This window comes from Hoplias malabaricus, chromosome Y (genome assembly GCF_029633855.1).
Source record: "Hoplias malabaricus isolate fHopMal1 chromosome Y, fHopMal1.hap1, whole genome shotgun sequence".
Classification (NCBI taxonomy): domain Eukaryota; kingdom Metazoa; phylum Chordata; class Actinopteri; order Characiformes; family Erythrinidae; genus Hoplias; species Hoplias malabaricus.
In genome coordinates, this window is record NC_089820.1 from 57,057,351 (window position 1) to 57,081,231 (window position 23,881).

At 43.3% G+C, this 23,881-nt stretch overlaps 1 protein-coding gene across 1 annotated transcript in view; it reads left to right on the forward strand.

The window, feature by feature from the left end:
• Window positions 1–1,957: 1,957 nt before the first annotated feature.
• Window positions 1,958–23,881, forward strand: part of LOC136678478 (myosin light chain kinase 3-like) — a 56,106-nt gene continuing 34,182 nt past the window's right edge. Inside the window, exons 1-6 of the mRNA XM_066656531.1 lie at window positions 1,958–2,521; window positions 7,261–7,354; window positions 11,421–11,763; window positions 11,895–12,119; window positions 17,128–17,681; window positions 20,856–20,961. Coding sequence (XP_066512628.1) covers window positions 1,958–2,521; window positions 7,261–7,354; window positions 11,421–11,763; window positions 11,895–12,119; window positions 17,128–17,681; window positions 20,856–20,961 — 1,886 coding nt within the window. The remainder of the gene's footprint in view (window positions 2,522–7,260; window positions 7,355–11,420; window positions 11,764–11,894; window positions 12,120–17,127; window positions 17,682–20,855; window positions 20,962–23,881) is intronic.

The following is a 23,881-nucleotide window of genomic DNA, read 5'->3' on the forward strand; positions in this document are numbered from 1 at the left end:
ATGATGATAAATCCATTACATCTTAAGCCACTGTAATATTTACATTATTTACAGGTAGCAAGTGTCACTCCTGAACTGTAATTTTTATATTTTAATATTAGGGGATTTCCATTGTCTCATTTCCTCCTATAACTCGACCCATGATGTAGGTGTCGAGCAGTGCATACAGTACACTGTTGTATAGGGTTGTCAGTATCATAATGACACTGCACTGTGGTCTGTTCCTTAGTCTCATGTTGAGAGAGAACAGGAAACGCATCCAGGTGCAAATCTCTGGAATAAATAAAGTTTGTTTTTGCGTGAACTAAACATGCAGTGACACACAGCTGGGCGGGAAATATCAAAGCAGCCAACTGTTCAGCTGCCAACACAGCTCTGAAATGGAAAGACTGTATAAAAGGGCAGTGATTATAATACAGTTCACCCACTGCAGCTGTAAATGCCCTCGAGCTGCGATGTGGCACTTTAAAGGAGGGGGGTTTGACTGTGTGTTGTGGGAAAGCTGGGTCTAGCAGCATGTCGCAGTTTTGTACCTGTCAATCAAATGAGATTTGATATGTCCTGACATAAAACCTCAGGGAATATATCTCTCTTTCTTCTTTCTCTCTCTCTCTCTCTCTCTCTCTCTCTAACTCCTTTTAAAACATCTGAGCTCCTGGGGCACTCCACACAAACAACAACTACACAGCGCCCAATAACAGCGAGCAAGATGCACCTCTCCCATTGAGAACAACAGGAAAATATTCCTCATGCTTCATAAAAATACACATACAATGTGAAGTCACCCAACACCGGCACTGTTTCATTCCAAACTCTAGCTGCTATTTTATTTCAAAGACATTGTGTGTGGGAAAATAGAGCCTCTGTCTCTATCCAATTACTTATGGACTCCACTGCATTGTATTGTTTTACAGAAACATGCCTCCAGTCTTTAAACTGTCCGTCAGGCTGTAAGTCCCCTTCCAACTGAGCAATCAGCTGTGTGTGAGGATGTTTGTGATGCAGTCCAGAGTCAGAGGCTGGGAAAGACCCTGCCTTAAGCCCCAGCCTTAAGTGTTTTTTATTATTAATCATTATTTATTTATATCTATTATTTGCATTTGAGGCAGCTTTTCCTGGCAGTACCCAGCCCCTCGCCGGGAGAGGGAACACGTCTGAGATTCCAGCTCACTATTCATCTTCATACCAGTGTCCGCAGAGGTTTATTTTTACAGAAAGTGTCAAGCCAAAGTCAAGGCATGTTCCAAAGGGTTGCGGATCCTCTGTTGAGGACCGAGCTGAAGCAGAGGACACACTGGGGATAAAACAGGGGCCCTTCAACAAAACTGGACAGTTCAGGGGGAACACCCTCACTTCTGAAAAGGAGCAGTAACTAGTCGATCGTGTGCAATTTTCACGGTAAAAGAATAGAACCATATTCCCTGCTGCTTCCTGTGGCTCTGTGCAAGATGGACTTAAAATCTGACAAGTTTTTACAGCACAAATTTTTCCTGCCGCCGTCAGAGCACTGGCTGTTCGTAGAGAACATTCCTTTCGAGTCCTCTTGTCAGCAGCATGTGTCGAGGTGAATTTAAATATTTTGGTGACGTCAAGGGACCACTGGAACTTTGGCAGGACCTTGTAGTTCATATAAAAGGCCTGTGTCAGAGTGGACTCCACAGAGAGAGAGAAAAAGAGGGGAGGGGGTGGGGGTTAAAGGAAAAATAGAAGTGGCAAGATAAGAGACCAGAATGGAGGTGTTTATTTAAGAGGTGTCATGTCTCTGGCACATACTGACCAGAGTCCGGCCGTGCTGCTTGTTTCTGCTGGGAGCCCAGAGTGGAACAAGATTGGAGGGACCAAAATAACTCGTTCCACTGGCTCCTGTTCTTTGTGAACCAAAGGATTAGTGGAGCTTTCTTATTTCTCCTTTGTTTTTCCCCTGTACCGCAAACCTGACGACTTCTCGCGCCCAGCCATGAGTAAACAGGTGACTCTGGCCACCTGCATTGCCAAGATGTATGAGGGTGGGAAACTGGACAATGCTGGGGCTGCGTCCAGAGCGCCGAGGAAGTCAGGTCCGACGTTGCTGGGTGCTTTAGGAAACGTGGAGGACAAGCTTAACCTGCTGGAAGGTAAGGTGGAACACATAGTAAACACTCAGGGGATGGTGCTTCAGAAGCTGGACGCTGTGACTCAGGGAATGGATGCACTGGAGAAAAGCTTGTCACAGATCAGACAGGAAACTCTCGAGAGATCTGTTGTAAAAACGACTCACAAAGATGCGAGTCAAGCCGGTTCTGATGACGTGACCGAGATCAGGAGCCTTTGTGAAGAAACCGTGGCGCTGCTGAAGAGCCTCAAGCAAGAGGGCCAGCAGCAGAGGAAGAAGATCGAGGGAATAGAGAGCTCCGTGTCCACTCTGGACAAAGTGCTCGGGTACGTGAGTGATGTCTTTCGCAGCTCTAAGATCGTGGAGTTCATCCTCAGTGGCGTGGTGCCATGGAGGAAGCAGGGCCTTCTGGACACGGCCGAGGAGGAGGTCAGTACACTTCGGGGCACTGGACGCTTTTGTCCTCAGTACTCATGCAGTGTTCAGTGCTGTAGGGACAGTGTTCACTGCACGGTCACTACTCCACTCTTTACGACACGACTCTACTCAGATTTCTTTTCCTTTTCCAATAGGTCAATTTGGAACCAGGTGTTTTTTAGTATCTGCTCTACCACACAGACCATGATTAGGATGAAGCGGTTATAGAAGCTGAATGAATGAATGAATGAATGAATGAATGGGGAGTTCATCCTCCTTTGCTGCAGTAAGAGTAAGAGTCTGCTGTGAACTATTAGAAAACATATTAGAAGACGGCTTTCCAAGATTTGATTGCGCTCATGTATGCTGATGTTGGGTGATGTGCATCTTAAAGTAAGGGTGTCTACAAACATCCGGATGTTATAGTATACATAAGACAAGCAATATCAGGTTTTCCAGACCCTACCGGATGATAGAAGCACAAGATATGCTGTGTTTTTTCTTTCTCAGCTCTGCTGCAGTCTCTTTATGAGCTGGTGTCCACTCTGGAGATTGAGTAAATCAAACATACCTGTCCCCTGAGCATGACTCCCAGGTGGCTATTTTATTTTGTTTCACAAAGAGCTTCAGATTCTTCCCGACCTGCTGATATACCGCTGTCGTCCAGAGGCTTTTGACCCAAATGTCTATGAGTCCAGCCTCAGCTCGGCCTCTCCAGCTGTTCCTCCAAATGAGTGCCTCAGTCACACATGCTTTAGGCCTATTACACTCTGGAAAGTGTGCTCAGCCGCTCTCAGACTCTCTCCGCTGTTTGAAAGAGCTCTCCACTTTTGCACAGAGGCTAATTCTTTATTATTGGAGTGTTTCCACACAAACTGAAGCACAGATGCAGAGGGAGATAAAATAACACCACGCTGAGCTCAGAGCTCAAAGTTAAAAGAATTGGGGTAAAAATTTAGAGCTGGACCATCAACTGGACAGACTACAAGAGCAATATTCAGCTGACAGACTGGCTGTTGTCTATATAGTTACTGACTGACTGATTCACTGACTGATTGATTCACCGACTGACTGACTGATTCACTGATTGACTGCCTGATTCACTGACTGACTGACTGACTGATTCACTGACTGACTGACTGCCTGATTCACTGACTGTCAGACTGATTGATATACTGACTGAAATGTCACTGAATGACAAATTGCTGACTGATACATTGAGTGACTGAGTGACTCATTCTCTGTCTGATTTATTCATTGACTAAGTGATTCTTTGACTGATTGACTGACTGACTGATTCACTGAGTTACTGACTGAGTCAATGACAGACTGATTCTTTGGCTGACTGACTGACTGATTCACTGAGTTACTGACTGAGTCTATGACAGACTGATTCTTTGGCTGACTGACTAATTCACTGAGTTACTGACTGAGTCTATGACAGACTGATTCTTTGGCTGACTGACTACTTCACTGAGTTACTGACTGAGTCAATGACAGACTGATTCTTTGGCTGACTGACTGACTGATTCACTGAGTTACTGACTGAGTCTATGACAGACTGATTCTTTGGCTGACTGACTAATTCACTGAGCTATTGAGTAGTCACTGACTCACTGACAGGGAGGGTGTCTGGACATTGGAGGCAGCAGTCACACAAGGGGCAGTTACAGGGTGGGCAAAATGATGTCTAACTGCCGCACACAACTCATGTAGCAGCACAGTTTCTTTGCTGATTCTTTGAATTGACTCATTCAAACTGATTAACAAACAGCTAGACTGAATTTTCCTGTGGCATAATTGCAGTGTATACATCTGTTCAGTTTTAAATAATGGTAATAAAATGTGAAAGATGTTTTTCACAATTCATCATCACTATTAGTAATGACTTTCAAATGAATGTGCGTTTCCTTCATGGGATTTTAAATCTATGCTCTACATTTTCTCACTCAAATGAAAAATCTCGTGTCCTCCATTTGGCGGTGGAACATAAAACATTTCAGGAATCATAACTGATATTGTTTTTAGAAACACAGGACGTCACACACAAGGCTGTGTGATTTGGACCCACATGAATGACTGCCCCCATTTCTGAAATATCTGTGAGGCATGCGTGACAGACGTTTTGCAGCCAATGGTGGTCCAGTAAAACGAGGCTCGCCTGCTCTTGCTTATGTTATTCTTTATATAGATCCAAGCCTTACAGAAGAAAGCAGGCACACCACATAACAAACACATTCCGATCAGTCAGAGACATGGCTTTGTCGTGAGTTTGGTGTGAGTACCAGACACTATGACCGCTTAACCCTTTGAGGTCGGCTATGCCGCCGGCGGGATAAAATTGAAATTCCACATAAACACGTATATAACTCTGCGAGATTGTCTTCTTAATATCGTTTTATAGTCTCCTTAATATTCTGTAGTCTCCAGAATATCTCTTTAATGTCTCATTAATAAGTTCTCCATAGTCTCTTTACTATCACAGTTGGTTCTTTTATTATCTCTGTAGTGTCTCCTTAATATATCAGTTATATATCAAGCCAGTGTTCTCAGACTCTCTGTTTGGTGTCTCCAGTCACCCTCTCCGTGGGCAGATCTCTTTCCTGCGGGCGTTTTCCAGTTCCCCATGTTGGGGGGCTGTAGGGAGCAGTGATGGAGGTGGGTGTCTGGCTCTCATGGTGTGGTATGTTGTCATACAGAAGAGCTGCTGTGTTAAATGGAGTGTGTGACAAGGCAGACCCTGGACACTGTAAACACTGTTGGGATTAACTCCGTTTTGTGCTGTTTGAGGTGTTGGATTCTCTGGAATTGTGACACCACGTAATTTACAGCTGTTTTGCGACGGTCGACTGAGTCTGATCTGCGAAAAATAAACAAAACCAGCACCACCTCGTGAGCACTGCTATTTGTGGAGGAGAACCCGCTCCGTATCAGCCTCGCAGCCAAGAGATCTTCCTGATCCTCCTCACTGGAACCAATTAACCAACAGCCGGCCCTCATTTCCATGCAGATTCGGGTGTGTGGGTTTAGCATGTGGCCGCCCACCTGACAGCCATCTCCAGTCTTCCGGTCATGAGCAGTGATTACGGGTCTGCAGACGGCTCAGTCAAGCGCACACATCGCTCACTGAGGATGATCCAGCCTTTCTTCACTTCCTTTTAGTTGTTTTATTGTAGGCTGGGGTTGGATCCCCTTATGAATTAAGATAGCGTAAAACTGTATTTATACAGCATCTTCTTTAGAAGTAGTCATATTCTCACACTCTCCCACAAAGGCACACCGTTCTGGGTCTTAATAATAAAACATCTGTGATTTGTTTTGGGCAAAATACCGCAATGACCAAAGAACCACAGCATCATTCTCCTCGTGTCTGAACGACTCTGTCTTGAACGACTGGTTTCAGTACCTGTTCCTTTAAAGGGGACATATTATACCTCTTTTTAAAACAAGTTAGAATAGGTCTGTGGGCTGCACAAGACATGTTCACTCTCACATAAAGAGATCTCAGCAGCTCTATTCTTGCCCGCTTCAGAACGAGCCGTTTAAGGGCTCTGTCACTTTTATGCAAATAAGCTGTTGCTGGCCACACCCCACCCATCCCATGTTTACGCAGGTGAGGGGTGGTGCCAGAGCGATTCTATGCAAATTTACTTATTGTGACATCACAATAAGGGAGCCTTCGTAGAAGCATGATTCCTGACGCCAAAATCTTTCAAATGATTCACAGAAAAAGGATGGGTGTTTTTTTTTTTTTTTTGGGGGGGGGGGGGGGGGTTGTGCTTGGAGTGTTTATAGGAGCAGTAAAGACCCAAGTGGAAATACAAAAGCATTCTTGGAACTGATCTGGCCCCCTTTATACGTTATAAAAGTATAATTTCTGTTTATTTCTGTAGATTAATAAACTATGAGTACACCACTAGTTACATCTGTTTTATTTTGTACTGAAACTGTACAAAAGGTAAAGAAGTACAATGTACTAGTAATAAACATCTATCCCACTAATCATTTACTGGGTTATAATATGAATGAAGTCTGTTAAAATACTTTCAAATCCAACCTGGTGTCATGGTGAAAACATATATATATATCTTACTAAAAGACTAAAGACTAACTTTTGCCTAACCCTACCTTTAAACCGTAATCCTAAACCCAACTCTAAGCTTAACCTGAGGATTTAACTGTGTCCAGTAAGTCGTAAAAGCAGATTTGTGTTTGTTTAATGCCATCACTGGCAAGAGGTGAAATTATACTCTTTTCTTTTTAGTTTAAAATAAGAGTACCACACTTTCTCTGTGTGAGGCGATTAAACTAAACCTGAAGCTGATTTTAGAGAATAAAGAGAACATTAGACGCACCTCTTTCTGTATTTTCAGTGAAGTTTTGCTGCTTTCTGAGAAACACTTGTTGAAGCCGTGCTCCACCTTGGCTTTTCAGTCTAAACGAGGAGTGGAACAGATGCCAGAACGCCCAGTATCCTGCATCAGAAGCGACCTTGCTTTGGTTTGACCTCTGTGCTCAGCATCGTCTTTATTCTGCGGAGGTCTGATGAGGCTAAACAAGGGAAGAGCTCATTCCAAGCTTTTATGAGTTTCTTTTTAAAAGTCTTGCTGAGAAGGGAGGAGGGAATTATTTCGAGTGGCAGAAGGATTCCTGGAGGTCATCGATGTTCAGGAAAACAATGCAGCTTCTTTGTTCACGTGGAAACAGCTTGTGACACGTCTGCCTCTTTTTTTTCCCCTCTTTTTTTTCAGAAAAACATATCAGATGAGAACACTGTGAAGGGGAAAGCACCTCTGTGTCAGCAGGGGACGCAGACTCCAGAGGAGATTAATGAGGAATCTACAGGTATTCCAGTGTTTCTTCAAACACCACAGAGACTGGGCTTGATCATCAGCTACACCAGGTTTTAGGGGTTGCAGAAATGATCAGTTCTTAGATGCGTCACAGTCCACGCTTAGATTCTTAGACACCATTTCTCCAGAAAAATAATGCTGGGACTTTTATAGACTCTGGGATATTGTAGGAAACTATATATAAATATATGTACAGGTTTGAAGTAGGGCTGGACAATAATTCCATATTAATATGTATCACAATATAAAATGTTTCAATAACAATGATATGATTTTTAAACACATTTTCATTATTTCAAAATACATAATTTCCAGCATCTGTCACTGACTGATGGTCATTAAAGGGCACTGCACTCCATTTAAAAGTTAGTTTAAAATAGGGTTTGACGATTTGGTCAAAATTTATATCACGATATGTTTCTTAATTTCAGTCGATACGATATAATTTCGATATCGATATGAACAATAAAAAAGCCACAGAAAACCTGCCAAGAAGAAAAAACAAGAAACATGACCTCACCATCAAACATAAACGTCATGGCTTTATCGATATTAATTATAAAGTTAGTTTAAAAATATTGAACTGAAGGCAGCGCCCTCTAATGACTGTCAGTTGTATTGACTCTCAGTGTATTTAAATATTGAAAATGTGTTTAAAAATCATATTGTTATTGAAGCATTTTATATTGCGATGAATATTGAAATTGAATTATTGTCAAATCCTAGTTTAAAAGTGAATGTCAATTAATAATTAATATTGGTTGTTGTTTGAGGGTGATGTCATGTTTCTTTCAGCTCTTGGCCTTTCTTCTGTGGCTTTTTTATTGCTCATATCGATATCTGAATTATATCATATCGGCGAGATGAAGAAACATATCGCAATATAAATTTTGACCATATCGTCCAGCCCTAGTCTGAAGTCACAAATGTGGTTTATAAGAAGTAAAATGTCCAACACTGAGAACCAACTCAGAAGAGCTTTGTGTAAAATATATTTACTGAAACACTGATGGATAAATGCTACAAAACATCTGAGGAAACTCAACATTTTTAAAGAGTCTCTTAAGTGGCCCATGGCCCTGAAGTGTTGTAAAATGCTGAAAAAATGAATACTTCATGTTTCCACACAGGCATTTCTAGGTGATTTCTTATTTATTTATTTATTTATTTATTTATTTAATTAATGTAGGAGGTGTAGACAGGATCCTAGTTATATTAGGATTAGGCTTCAGACAGTAGCCATACATTGGAGGTGAAGCCATAGTCAAAGTCCATAGAAACTAAGTAAGTTTGTAAACACAGGAATCAGCAATACAACAGCACTCAGAACTCAGGCCACAAACACAGGGGCTTTACACAAAGGCAGTGTTGTAGCAAAGGGTCCTAAAGGGTCCTAGAAGTCTTCATAAGTCTTTGAGTAGTTGCAGGTGTGTAGGAGCGGAGCCAGCAGGGAGTGGGAGCTGTGTGAACACTATACAACACGAGACGTGGCTTCTGCCAATGCAGGCATTCCCTGTGGGGGTTTTTTTTTAAAGGATTTTGAAGGTTGTTAAAATGCTGACAGACATTTGTTCTTTGTGATGCTGCTGCTTTTGTTGTTGTTGTTTTAAAAATCATGGCACTGTGTGAACTTTAAGAGCTTGTAGACCCTTTGATTTATTCCAACAAATCAGTTTTAAAGGAACTCCATATCGTATTCTTACTTTAAAAATATGGCTTGTGTTACTCCACTGAGTTGTAATAGGGAGAATACAGACACTGCTATTGCTACCCCAGGCTCAGCACTGCAGAAACTGCACTATGTAAATCTTACCGATTGTTCCTTAAATGCTTTTAGTCATGAAATTAAAAGGTCACAGGGAGCACAGTAATTCATAGTAATTTCACACTAATTTGAATGTAGTACTAAGTGCACCATGAGTACACTCTCAGAAAAAATGTACAGTACAGGTACATTATTGATACTAAATGTTTCCTCCGGGTGACTGTCTGTGAGGAATGTGGTGTGTTCTCCCTGTATCTGCATGGGTTTCCTCCAGGTGACTGTCTGTGAGGAGTGTGGTGTGTTTTTCCTGTGTCTGCGTGGGTTTCCTCCAGGTGACTGTCTGTGAGGAGTGTGGTGTGTTCTCCCTGTATCTGCGTGGGTTTCCTCCAGGTCACTGTCTGTGAGGAGTGTGGTGTGTTCTCCCTTTGTCTGTGTGGGTTTCCTCCGGGTGACTGTCTGTGAGGAGTGTGGTGTGTTCTCCCTGTGTCTGTGTGGGTTTCTTCCGTGTGCTCCGGTTTCCTCCCACGCTCCAAAAACACAAGTTGGTAGTTGGATTGGCGACCCAAAAGTGTCCGTAGGTGTGAGTGAATGTGTGTGTAGGTGTGTTCCTGCCTTGCGCCCAGTGATTCTGGGTAGGCTCCAGACACACCGTGACCCTAGACTGGATAAGGGTTAAAGACAATGAATGAATGAATGAATGGGGCGTATGAAATTGACATGACTTTAAAATGTTTAATTAAAACAGAATATGTTACAAATATGTTCCCAAATTAAAGGTGCAGTGTATGTTCCCTTTAGGGTGCCACCACAACAACAGCAAAAGGTACCAGCGCAGTGACAGTTTTTCTGACAGTGTATAAATTCCAAGAAATAAGTTGAAAACTTTCATAATAGTCTTACAACATCCTTATGATGAGAAATTTTTGATATATTGATTAGTTTTAAGATATTTTTTTCTTTGTAAGGATTAAATTCCCTGGTAGGAATTGCTGTTAAAAGGCTGTTTGAGAATAATTAATTTCGTAAATAAAGCGATATTCTTCCTACTCCCAGGTCAAGTGGACAGACGTGGGCAGTTATTGTCCTCCTCCGAATGTACTCTTCTGCCCTGTGGTGCTGTGTGGGAGAAACCTTCAGATGCTGTGGCAAACACGTGTTAGCCTTTAGCTATCCTGAGGCCACCGTGTGAGCCGGGGGGCTGGCTTTGACTGATGCTGAGAGATGAAAAACAAATCAGAGTGTAGACGTTCTTTTTTCAGGCTCAGTATTTATAGCGTATGCAGATTTGTAATGTCATGATCCTCTGGTTTGTTTTGTTACAAAATTCAGGGTCACACTGTGCTTTGTGTTCATGTAAATACACATTAATAACAGTGCAACTACTGCTGAGGTTTTCAGTGTTACAGATGGTCGAAAATATACTTTTAAAACAGACAGTTAGACAAGTTGGACCAGTGTATTTTACCTGTAATAATGACTAGTTCACCATAAGTTACATTGTAGTTACACAGGTTGTTTATAAGTAATAACATGATTACATTAGAAAAATAAACTAAATGGGACTGTACAGATTATTTAAAACACATGTGCAAACTTCAGTTTTTACTCTTGACATTATGTAATTATATAGTAACTATTAAGATACACTCTTGTAATGCTGTATACGTCACCATTAGTAACAACATTGCAGGTGTTGCTAATGTGTAATTACACAGTTATTAGAGACACCGTATATCACTTAAATTCGCTATGCACGCCATCATTAAGTACATTTACGTGTGCATTTAGAAACTGAGCTGCTACAGTCTCCTGTGTGTTTCAGTGAGGTTTTTCTCAATTGTCCAAACTCATAATGGCATTATTATAAGGACGTGGATAAGAGGTAATTACTGCCTTATTAAAGAGTAATTTGTGCCATATATAATGTGACTTCGGTGAGTAGAAGTACATAGAAATGTGCATTTTTAGCTTTAATTTAAAATCAAGGTTAAAAATAAGACTGTGACGTAACTGGATCAGAACTGAGTGTATAATCAGACAGCAACGCTAGGAAAATCAAAATAACATGCGGAATTAGGAGAGGATGCATTTGTAGAGTGTTTTGCATGACTCCACTGTACTCAGCACAGCAGAAGGGTTCAGTTTCCCACTCAGACAGGAGAACAATGCTAAACAATATACAAAAGCCCAGTCCTCTGGGCATCACTTAATTAACCCCAATTTAAATATTACCAAATCTTTGACAGAGTTTGATTCAGAGTTAATTCTGATGGTCCTCCTCTTTTCCCCATAGTTCTGTGTGAGCGTGAAGCACATGAAGTGACCTCGCATGAGGCAAACAAAGCCCCCAATGGCCCTGGTGAAGGTAAAGTCCTGCGCAAGCTGAAAGAGGTGACCCTGAAGAGCAGAGAGCCAAGAAGAGAGCAAGCCTTCGCTCCTCAGAGTCCAAACAAGCCTCCTGAATCTCCTCAGACTCCACAAACTCCACGAACCCAGCCTCCAGAAACTCCACCCACCCAAACACCAAAGACCCAGCCTCCAGAAGTTCTACAAACTCGGCTCCGCAGACCTCCAGAGTCTCCCGAGACTCCGGAGCCCCTGACCCGACTCCACTCCACAGCCACACAGCCACAGAGGTGAGGAGCTGAATTTAAACCAGTGTCCAGACGAAAGCAGTGGACTAGAACTGTTTTCCCCAAATCCCTCTGCGGCCCGAGCGGCTTTACTCTCACTCTCCTGCTCTAACACTCTCCATTCAGCTCATCAGCCTCTTATCAGCCCCTTCATGTCCTCAGTCAGGAGCATTAGAGCAGAGGAAATCTCTCCTGGATGGGGATTTAGAAAAGCTCAACCGCAAAATCTACCACAGCAGCGCTTCTCCCAGCACTCGGGCCACACTTATTAAAGACACTGCACTACCTCTGATTCCTTACCCTCGCAGTTTTAATCAGGCCGGAAATATCAGCCCCAAACAAATACAGCCCCAAACACTGTCCCTGATCTGGGTCCAACAAAACGTGAATCAAAGCACCGATTTCTGAGTCAGAAGCTGACCCAAGCTCAAGAAAATTCAGCCCAAAACTTCCCACAACCGACCCAAAGCACTGAATAAAACCTGGTACTTTCTAATGATAGCGCTGATTAAATTACAGTGCAGCAAATATAATAGCTGTCATTATCACAGATAGAGTCCAGATACATGAAGTGAACATTTTTATCCTGGAGAAACGTTCCATAATGCCCTGCTCTCCCTGTTATTTCTCACATGTGTGGGCCGAGAGAACGTCAGAAATGAGGGTCGGAAAGAAGAATAATGCAAAGAGGAATAATCTATGGATAATGAATAAATGGATTGGCAGCAAAAAATAGGGCCTGGGGAAGGAAGAAACAGCATTTATTTCTCTGTCAAAATCTATGGATAAAGTGCCCTTGAACACGCCCCCTACTGTACTGTATGAGTGTGTGTGTGTGTGTGTGTGTGTGTGTGTGTTTGTGTGTGTTCCCTGGCACTGATATATTTAATGCAAAGTGAGTCCAAATTGCACATGTTTTCACATTTTCGTGAGTCACTAGAGAACATCAACATGAAATTTAAACCTGATCCTGTTGCGTCAATGGGATCGGGGCAAATTATTTCTGCTCTAATGATATTTTTGCAACACAGTTTAGAGGCTGGAAAGTGGAAAAGGTCTTTGTATTGAGCTCCATCCATAGAGAACAGGGTTCCACTGCTCCACAGCCCAGTGCTCGGTTCTTTAGCTGGTGCATGGCATTGAGAAGAGTGGCCTTAAGCTCTTCTATTGTTTAGTGGAGATTATAAAAGCTCTCTCTCTCTCTCTCTCTCTCTCTCTCTCTGTGTGTGTGTGTGTGTGTGCTAAATCTAAATTACTTTATGGGGACCAATAATTGCTCACACATTCACACTGTGGGGACTTGTTCTCCTTGTGGGGACCAGCAGCTGATCCCTACAGTATAAACCATTACATTTTAAGATGAAGACATGTTTAAGGTTGGATTAAGGTTAGGTTAAATGTAAGGTTCAGGTTAGGGCTAAGGTAAAGCCAGAATTACTTATGGAATATTTAAGAAGGTAAGTCTCAACAAAAAGAATGGATGTTTATGAAATGTCCCCACAATTCACATATACAAGATTGTGTGTGTGTGTGTGTTGGAACATAGTGCTCTGACGTCCACAGTAAAGTGTTTCCACCGTATCTCACACGTCTCCATCGGTGCTATCACTCTCCTCAGACCCCGCCTTTGTGTTCCAAAGTGGCTTTTTAGCTTCGATGGGAGCGCACTCAGGTGAAATTGTCCCTTTCGGCGCTGTTGGGCTCTGATGGCTCGGAAGAGCCGAGCCTCTTTGACGCTTTGGTATCGCTGTTGTTTTTGGGGAGTGAAGGTTAGAGCCTTAATTACAGGATGAGGGTCTGTCAGTTTACTGCAAGATTAACAGAGCTGCAGAGGGGAGAGTCTCCGCTGTTGTAGAGTCTTCTAGTGGATATATCTCAATTACATATTTCTCATTTGAAGTTGAGCTGATGTTGATCTAACAATCACAGCCTCCCATTGCAGCCAGGCTAGGAGCTCCCTGACCAGCACATCCCCCACACAACACAGGGACATCACATGCCTTCGCGCAGACGGTGACCTGAGACGAGGAGCAAACCCCAGACCGCCCCCAGGCCTCAAAGCCGAGCGGCTACGACATCCCCCTCACACCACGGTGCCAATTGTCCACGGGAAAATAATGTCAAGATGAATGTGAATATTCTTAGAATATCCATAAAATCACCTTAAATTTCAAATCCACTTCTTAACTTCCAGTGGGAGACATGGAACAAGACTTAATTCCAAATCATTTTGGAGCATTTCTATTGGTCCATTCTTCAGGAAGTTTACACACAATGTGAAGGACAGCTGCTGTGTTCAAATGATGCAGTAAAATAGAAATCCACCGAGGTGGTGCAGTGGTGTGATGATGATGTCCCTGCCACAGAGTCTGGAGGTCCAGGGTTTGAAGCTCGTCTGTTTCGTTCTCCCCCGGTTTGCTGGGGGTTGCACGTGTTCGGCGCTCCAGTTCCATGGCCTGGTCCCAAGGGGGAGGTTTGCCTGTTAAATGTTTAGCCACAGTGTGTTGGTTGCCTGACCATGCCCTGGTTAAGGTAGGGATAGGGGTTGTGTGCTGCAGCTGCTGGTCTCATGCAGGAAGGCCATCCAACGTAAAACCTGTGCCATTTGGAGCTCGATCCGTCATGTGATAGATCAGGATTACACTTTTGCAAGACATTCTTTTTTCTCACTCCCACTTACTCGCTTTCACCCTTCCTTCGTATAAAGACACATAAAGGAATAGAACAGCACCTGACGAGTGTGAGGCTCCCACACAGAAACACACCGTCCCAAACCCCCGCGCCCAAGGTCATCCATACACAGTGTTATTATCAGCTCACACTCCAGCGGTAGGTAGGTTCTCCTGTTTCCCTCATTTACATGAATCTTTCATTCTGACACGTGAGGTTTGGAGGGACCATAGCCAACACTCCTGCATTAATTAATGGACACAACAGCGCTTTATTAGGCCTGGCATGTGAAAACCACTCCAGGTCGCAACGTGAATGCGCCCTTTAGTCTAAATCATAAAGCCGGGGCTTTTCATGTTTGGAATGAAAGGCATTGAAGAGGAACGCCACTCTCTGCGTGATTGCAAAAGCCCTGCATTCATTTGATCTATTGCCCCAGCCTGTGGAATATATACTGCAGGACAACAAAGGGCTCTCAGACTTAAGGTTGTGTCTTCCGTCCACGTTTACCATGGACTACTCTTGTCTGCGTTTGGATCTTGAGGAGATTCGACTGAAATTAACCCTCACTAACTACAAACAAACCTCTAGATTTTCTAGATTTAAATGTAACCTCATTTAAATCCATGAGTTTTATAGAAATTAGTGAAGAAACAGAACTTTAAATGTTGAGAACTATTATTGTGTATTTCTTTTATCATTTGATGCAAAAAAGGAGTTCCCAGGACTTATACACATTTTGCACACCATCCCAACTTTTCTGGAGATGGGGTTTGTACAATCTGGCCCCAATCCACACATTCACCAGCCCCTGTGTCCGTTCTAGGAAACATTACGTAAAGGTGCTTTAACCTTGACTGTCTGTGAGGAGTATGGTGTGTTCTCGCTGTGTCTGCATGGGTTTCCTCCGGGTGAGTCTCTGTGAGGAGTGTGGTGTGTTCTCTCTGTATCTGCATGGGTTTCCTGCGGGTGTGTGTGTGTGTTCTCCCTGTGTGTGGCGCCCCCTCCGGGGTGTTTCCCACCTTGCGCCCAGTGATTCCAGGTAGGCTCTGAACACACCGCGACCCTGAACTGAATGAATGAAAAAAATAATCCTAAATAAATTAAAATTATAAGGAGAAGCTAAGGTAAGTTAAACTATCAAATATCATAATTTTTTAATTAATTTAAAAACAGTTGTTGCTCTCTGAGTTTTTGGGATGACACCTCCTGATGCCTGTCGGCGAATGTGAAAGATCTAGGCAGTTTGCATTCTCCAGAGGTGTGTTAAGCTATCTGGGGTTCTGCGTAAGCAGCAGGTCACAAAAAAGCTGTGGGTCTACCTTGTGTCTGGGCATTTGTCTCCACCCTCCCGAGGCTGGGAGCACTGTGTGCAATTGGGAGAGATTCACTGACGGATGGATTCGGTGATGACTAATGATTAAGGCAAAGATCCAGTAAAAGTTTGAGAATAAACAAAAACATAAAGCTGAAGCGAGTATAAAGCTCTTCAGAATAAATGGTGAAGTGTTGAACAGATGCAGAGTGCAGCTGTGGGGGAGTGAGAAGGGCACAGGAGAACAGATATAGTTTCAATCTGCTTTTAAAAAAGTGGCTGCAGTCTGTGTACAGCTAACTGCTTCTGGGTTTTTACTCCAGCTGACTGCTGCAGAGAGGCTGATACTCCCTCACCATTTCAGTTCTGGTTCTGGAAGCTGTCACCTGGAGGGGGCTGTACATCTGCAGCATGTCGGGGATGTAATTAAGCCTTGCTCTGTTTACTGACTTGTAGACTAACAGCAGTGTTTGAAGGTCTCTAGTATTAGGACCTGTGGATATTAAGAGGAGTGTAGTGTGTTCTCCCTGTGTCTGCGTGGGTTTCCTTTGGGTGACTGTCTGTGAGGTGTGTGGTGTGTTCTCCCTGTGTCTGTGTGGGTTTCCTCCGGATGACTGTCTGTGAGGAGTGTGGTGTGTTCTCTCTGTGTCTGCGTGGGTCTCCTCTGGGTGACTGTCTGTGAGGAGTGTGGTGTGTTCTCCCTGTGTATGTGTGGGTTTCCGCTGTCCTCCCACGGTCCAAACACACATGCTGGTGGCTGGATTGAGGTGTCTGAGGTGTGATGTTGTCCATAGAGTGGGTGAAATTGTCCACAGGTGTGTGTGTGTGTGTGTGTGTGTGTGTGTGTGTGTGTGTGTGTGTGTGTGTGTGAGTGTGAGTGTGTGTGTGTGTGTGTGTGTGTGTGAGAGAGAGAGAGAGAGAGAGAGAGACAGAGAGAGAGAGAGAGAGAGAGAGAGAGAGAGAGAGAGAGACACTGAGTGAGTGTGACGGACTGTCGCTCTCTCCAGGCTGTGATTCCACCCTGACCCTGATCAGGATGAAGTGACTACCCAAGATGAATGAATGAATTTTAATCAATTGACACTCCAAGGTTTTCTTGTGCTGCAGCAGTAAGAGCCTTAGAGCTGAGATAAGAACTGACCCTAGGTTTCTCCTCAGTGGAGCTGAATAAAAGCCCCTCTGTTTGTCGTTGTTCAGCTGAAGGGACTCCAGTTATCATTTGGCTCAGGTTGCAAAATGTTGATTGCCCTTTACTGTACGTTTTTACCATTTTTAAGCACCATGAGAGTAAATAAATGCTGTATAAATACATTAAATGCAGTGTAAAGACAATAGCTAAAGCCGCTATTAATCCACTGATTTGAATGATGTGTTTCTGTCAGAACTAAGCACAGACAGAGAGAAGTTTCCTCCACTCAAGAGCCTCCATCTCTGGACAGTTCCATACGAGAGGAGCCCAAACAGGAGCTGGATGCAGAGCACAGGAAGGCAGACGTCTCTAAGGAACTGCCGGCGTCCACCGGGCAGCCCATACCCAGTAAACAGAGCTTGGAGCCGGCCTCGCGGCAGAAGGAGGCAGTTGCTCTGGTAACTTCGCAGCCAAACAGAGCTGAGCGAGAGCCAGGATCCGGACCAGTCGCCGGGGAAACGCTCACAGAGGATGCTGGCACGGATCTGGAAAAACCTGTCACATCCCAGCGCCCATCTGACCTTGCCAAAGAGAGCTCTGCTCCACACACTGGGGTAATTTCTGCCTCAAAAACTGGGATGGGTCCTGCTCCAAAGAGTGGGAAGAGTGCTGCTTCACAGACTGGGACAAGCACTGCCTCAGAAAGCGAGAGAAGTCCTTCATCACAGAGTGGTTTAAGCCCAGCCTCAGAGATTAAGACGAGTCCTACGACACAGAACGGGGCACGATCTCAGCTCCTCATCATTGGTAGGTAAAGGTCTCCTCATAATGTACGCAGTGTTGTGTGACGAAATGTGAGTTATATGCCATTTTATATAATACACATGAATAAATAAATAGTCTGGTACAGAACAGTTGACTCATTTAGAGAGGCTCTATGAGAACTGCTTGACTCAGATCTCTTGACATTGGTGGTGATAGAATGCAGACACAAATATAGTCATTTTATTCACTCCCTAAAAGCGCCACTGAACTGCACCCAGCTTCCCAGAGATCCCTTAAAATAAATGACATAAGGGGACAAATTCTCCCCATAAACACATAAGCCCCACAGCAGCCCCTGTTCAGAACGCCCGCTTTCAGCGGCTGTCCCTTTAAATGATAATGAGCCGCTCGCTGTTCACCCCGACCCCGAGCGCACAGCAGTGAGGAGCAGAAGCTCTGGTTTTTAGCCATTTTTCACCCTGTTCTCTTTCTTCTCCGTTCTCGTTTTCTCCATTTTTACTCAGTGCTTTTTTTTCTCTGCACCTGTTGTTTCTGTTTTGCTACGTTTAACCTTGTCTTTGCACTGTCACATAAACGCGGGTCCAGCACTGTGATTGGACAGACTTAGACGAGGGGTGGGGCCATTCTAAACCCTCTGCACTTGACATCATATATAGAGCAGAATCAGAACGGCTCGTTTTATCCAATGTTTAGCCCTCAGAACATGGACTGGGATTGATCTTGTTTCACAGTGTGTGTGTTGGTGAAATCCAGATAAACATTAATGTGCCAATGCACTGAACGAGTAATTTTACAAAATATGTCCCCTTTAAAACTCAGCCCTGTAGTATGTCTTCAGCTATAGAAAGTGTATTCAAATGATTCAACATAAGAGTGAGGACACTCTCCAGAGTCGGGGAGTTTCTCTGGAGCAGTGTATTTTCCACAGACCAATGTGAATGACTCTGATTTATGAGAAACACATAGCTGAATTTCTTTTTTCAAACGTTTCAAACAACTAAGATTCCTTCCATCCCTTACTGAAATTCTCAGGTGTTTCTTAAACCTGCTCTTGGGGACCTGCGTACCTTGCACCATCTCAACTATTCCTTGCCTCAGAATATCTGATCCAGGCAGAGAACAGCTGAAACTCTGCGGGGAAGTGGTTCCCCAGGCTTGGGATTAGGAAGTGCTTCAGAGGAATTAATAGTTTATTCCCTAAGGACTCATAACTCTTAACCACATACCTTACACCGGCCTGGTCTTTATAACCCGAGACTACTGGGGACATGGTTTGGCCTCAGGGGCCCTCAGCTTTTCATCTGTGTCATCATTTACAATGAAAATGTGAGCAGAAGTTGTGTATCTTCAAGTGAACCCTTTGCTGGTGTTTGAAGCTGTGTGATGATGATGATGATGATGATGATGGTGGACGTGGTGGTGGTGTGATGTTGGATGGTGTTTGGAGCGCGGTGCTCACTCACTGGTTGATAGATGTGAGAAACTTCTGTACGTGAGCCCTTCCCTTATGTTTGAAGTGTAGTAGTTTTAAGAGAATATTGAGTGCTATTCCAAGCTGGATTAGTGAGAAAAGCTTTATCGGATGTTAGTTATCACGGTGTGAGTGAAAGCCTTCCTGAGTAACTCCAGGGTTAATCGCTGCAGTAGTTAATGACTCATTTACATTAGTTATTAACATGAATAATGAAGATTTATATTAATATGTAAGCCTGCACATGAAGAGCAGTTATGGAAATGGTGCATTGCGTTCAATCTGACGTGAGAGCATCTCAAGCTAAACTTGTAACAAAGATGAACTGAATAACTTGGCAGCCTCTCGCTAGCAGCTGTCCATTCTGAGCAGTCAATAGATCAGTTCACAGAATCTCAGTCAGCGCTGGAGAGTGTAATATCAGCTACAGCCACATTCTGACACAGTGCCTGGCTTTAATGTGAAAACTGGTCTGTGTCATTACTTATAAACCTGCTGGAAGGCCGTAGTCCAGCCTGGACGACATGTTTCTGACAAAAACGACCATCCCAGAGGAAAAATGTATTGCTCATAGGTTGCTCCCTAAAGGCTCAGGAGACGTAATGGTGATTCTCCTAATATTCCTTTGTAGAAGATGAATGAGACATAAAGGAGACATAAGAAATGAGAGAGAGAGAGAGAGAGAGAGAGAGAGAGAGAGATGAATCTCAACACAGTTTGTAGCATAACTGAGATCTCCACTAAAAATGAGGAGACACTCATGAGATCACTTAGGTCTTTATCTCAGGAGACACATTTGAACAACAGGAGACTTATGCTAAAGTCTCCTTTGCTTTTCCGTCTGATCTTATTGTTCTGTAGGAGAAACTAGAGAGACATTAAGGAGATCTCCTTTTTGAATTTGATGTATTGTGTACAAAATTGAATTCTGCCCATTGAAAACATACCTAAATTACAGATGCCTACATAATCAGCCTTAAACCTGCCTCCAAACCTAACCTTAACTCTAACCCTAATCCTAATCCTAACCATAAGCCGTAGCCTATATGTAATCACCAGAAGGTCAGGGGCTGCAGGATTGTCTCCTGTGTAACGTTCTCCCACAGCAGTTTACAGCACTGTTTCTGTGATTCTTCTTCAGGTTCAGTAAAGAGAGTGTGTGTTGATTAGATTAAAACAGCGCCACCAGTGGATGGTAGCTACTTTAACGACCTTAAATAAACAACTACAGATCATAACCAATCATAACATAGAAACTGTAATGATATTTAGGCTGCTCCTTTGTGTCATATATGTTCTCGTATGCAGTTGCATCTTCAACCTGGCAGTGTCTTACATTGTCCACTGTTTAAAGGAGCAATGACAGGCAGCTCCTATGTGGGGGACACATTCCATGCAGCAGCAACTGGGCATTCAGGGACTATAAAGCACTTTGATGTCTTATCTCTTGTGAGCTGCATTTGATAGAAACATACATCAAAATATCAGCAGTCAAACCTTCTCAGAAATTATTTGCTAATATTTGTGTGTACAATGTTAAACCAAAGCTATCTTATTTATTTACGGCAGCTACAGAAGAACATAGAAGCAGAAACATTGCTGTAAATAAATATATGAATTAATTTGTTTATTAATAATGGAGCTTTGGTTTAACACAGTACAGACCCTCCTCTCAGAAACAGTTACATATTTCATGATCCTATTTCAACTCTCTGTTTTTCCAGACGACTGTCCGCCTTGTCCGGCCCCTTTTGAGCACCGCATTGTCAGCGCCAAGCAGGTTCCCATGGGCTGCTATTACGCGGTCAAGCCCAACGAGCTGCTGGGAGGGTGAGTGTACATCAGTGTCCTCAATCATGGCAATGGACATTCTTTTTTAAGGCCCCACATCCCACACAGCTCTAGCTTTTTGATTGAATGCTTTCAATCCACTTTATGCCCAAAATATTCATAGTTCAGTATTACATTTCAATCTTACTTCCCGCTTTCTCACACTCTATCTTTTATAATAAGAAATCCTTTTCCTTTAAGGCTGGTAAATGTGGTTTCTAATTGCCCATTTTCTGTAAGCGGTTATCCAGTTCAGGGTCATGGTGGGTCTGGAGCCTACCCACAATCACTGGGCACAAGGTGGAGGGAGACACACACTCACACATTCACTCACACACTCACACCTACGGACACTTTTGAGTCACCAATCCACCTACCAATGTGTTTTGGAGCATGGGAGGAAACTGGAGCACCTAGAGGAAACCCACGCAGACACAGGGAGAACACACCACACTCCTCACAGTCACCCAGAGGAAACCCACGCAGACACAGGGAGAACACACCACACTCCTCACAGACAGTCACCCGGAGGAAACCCACTCAGACACAGGGAGAACACACCACACTCCTCACAGACAGTCACCCGGAGGAAACCCACACAGACACAGGGAGAACACACCACACTCCTCACAGACAGTCACCCGGAGGAAACCCATGCAGACACAGGGAGAACACACCACACTCCTCACAGACAGTCACCTGGAGGAAACCCACGCAGACACAGGGAGAACACACCACACTCCTCACAGACAGTCACCTGGAGGAAACCCACGCAGACACAGGGAGAACACACCACACTCCTCACAGACAGTCACCCGGAGAAAACCCACGCAAACACAGGGAGAACACACCACACTCCTCACAGACAGTCACCCGGAGCGGGACTCAAACCCATAACCTCCAGGAGCTGTGACAGAGACACTACCTGCTGTACCACTGAGCTGTAATAGGGAGAACAGAGCCTATGTTGTTGCTACTCTGGATTGAGCACTGCAGAAATTGCATTGTGTACCTTTTGGAGGAGGGTAGGAAAGGGCTTGAGAAAACTTAATTCAGTGATATGTAAACCTTGTATAAATCTTTCCCAGTTTGTGGTTCTACTGTAGGACAAATTAACAAAATCCTACATCAAATTAGCATGTTTATAACCTTCAAATCTTTTCCATCACTGCCTCAAGACTGTGACCCACTGACATCACCCAACCCCAACCAGTAAATGGACAGTTGGCTGCACAGTTGTTTCCTGCACAGCTATATGTTGCTGCATCATTAATTCATGCACAAGAGAGCGAGCTAAAGGTCCGGATTTGATTCTAGATGTGGCCTTTGCATCTGGCATTGGTTGTCGTTGCCTCTCAGAATGAGAAATGAAGGAAGACAAAGCAGGTTTTAATGCCAGTGGACATAATGAGGCTGAAAACTGACCAGAGATAGAGCCAAAACATTAGATGTGCCAGCATTTGCCACATTATTGAGATGCTAGGGCACAATGGTGAATTTAGCAATAGAAAACAACCTGTTAGTCCATGATAAACAACTAGTGGAGGACAAAAATTAAACTTTCGGATACGTACGGATCAACAAACATATTCAGATTGTATTGATCTGTCAAAGAGCGGAAGAAGACTGTGAACTCTCCAGATAAATGTTGTTCACCAAGTTTAAAACAACACACAATTACAGTACACTCAAAAATCTGAAACGGTCCTTACACTTTGTCCAAATTGGAAATTAACTGAGAGTGTGGCGTGGCAAAGTAATACACTGCATCAGTGCCTCAGCTCATGAAGTTAGAATAAAAATCAACTACTGAGCAAACAGAAAAGGCTGAGACTCCACCTAAAATGTGTGAGTATAATAAATACATTGTTAGTGAGAGAGGCAGAGCGTAGTTCGTTTGTGGTCATTTCAGGTCAAATCATATTCCTTAAAGCAGGGGTCACGATTCTGGACCCAGACACTGTCCGATCCGGACCTGGACCTGTAACTGATAAACTATTAAGAGCTGTTTGATTTTGAGTAGAGTGTGTGTTTGAAGTGGTTGTGACTCTTCTAGTCATCACAGCTCAGGTTCAGCGCTCCAGGAAACTCACAGACCAATCACATGTGTTCCTGCATATCACACGTGAGGCTCCTCAGCCAATCAGATCTGTGCTTTATGATGAGCGCTGTAACTCCAATGAGTGACCAGTGATAAAAGCTCTTTTGATACACTTTCACATGACAGTGTTGTGTGAGTTAAAACCAGAAACTTTAAAAATAAGGGAACGATTACTGGTTGAAATTCTCATAATGCTGAACATGGATCCTGTTTATGGATAAAGTCCTGCCCTTCAGTATAAAGAGCTGGCTGTTAACGGATAAAGTCCCGCTCTCTAGCAATAAGAGCCAATCAGATCACTGGTTATGGAAAAGCAGTAAAGTCAACCGCAACTGCCGGTCATTGGGTACATTATTTAAAACATGCATTTAGTTTTTCAAAATCATTGTTTTATTTGTAAATTTTATCTAAATCAGGGAAATATTTATATATAAATCTTGTTGAAATATATTGAGATATAATTGAAAGTGTAATTGATTTGACATTCGGTTGTTAATGACATAAAATGTTGCTATAACTACAAGGTTATTTTAACGTAAAGGACATGCTCCAGATCTTGGCTTCGGAATATTTTCTCTAACTGGACCCTAATGAATTTTAATTGAAAATGACAACTTCAGAACTGAGGTGCACCACTGAGCTGTACACGACCTACAGCCTGCAACTGTAGAACTACAAAGTTCTCCTGTGTGGTTGGTGGAGCTGAGAGAATGGACCCTGAGCGTAAAAACAAGGAGGTGGTCATAATGTTATGGTTGATTCGTGTATATGGCCTCTTTCATATGCATTACATTTGTTTGTGTTAAAAGTATAATTTTC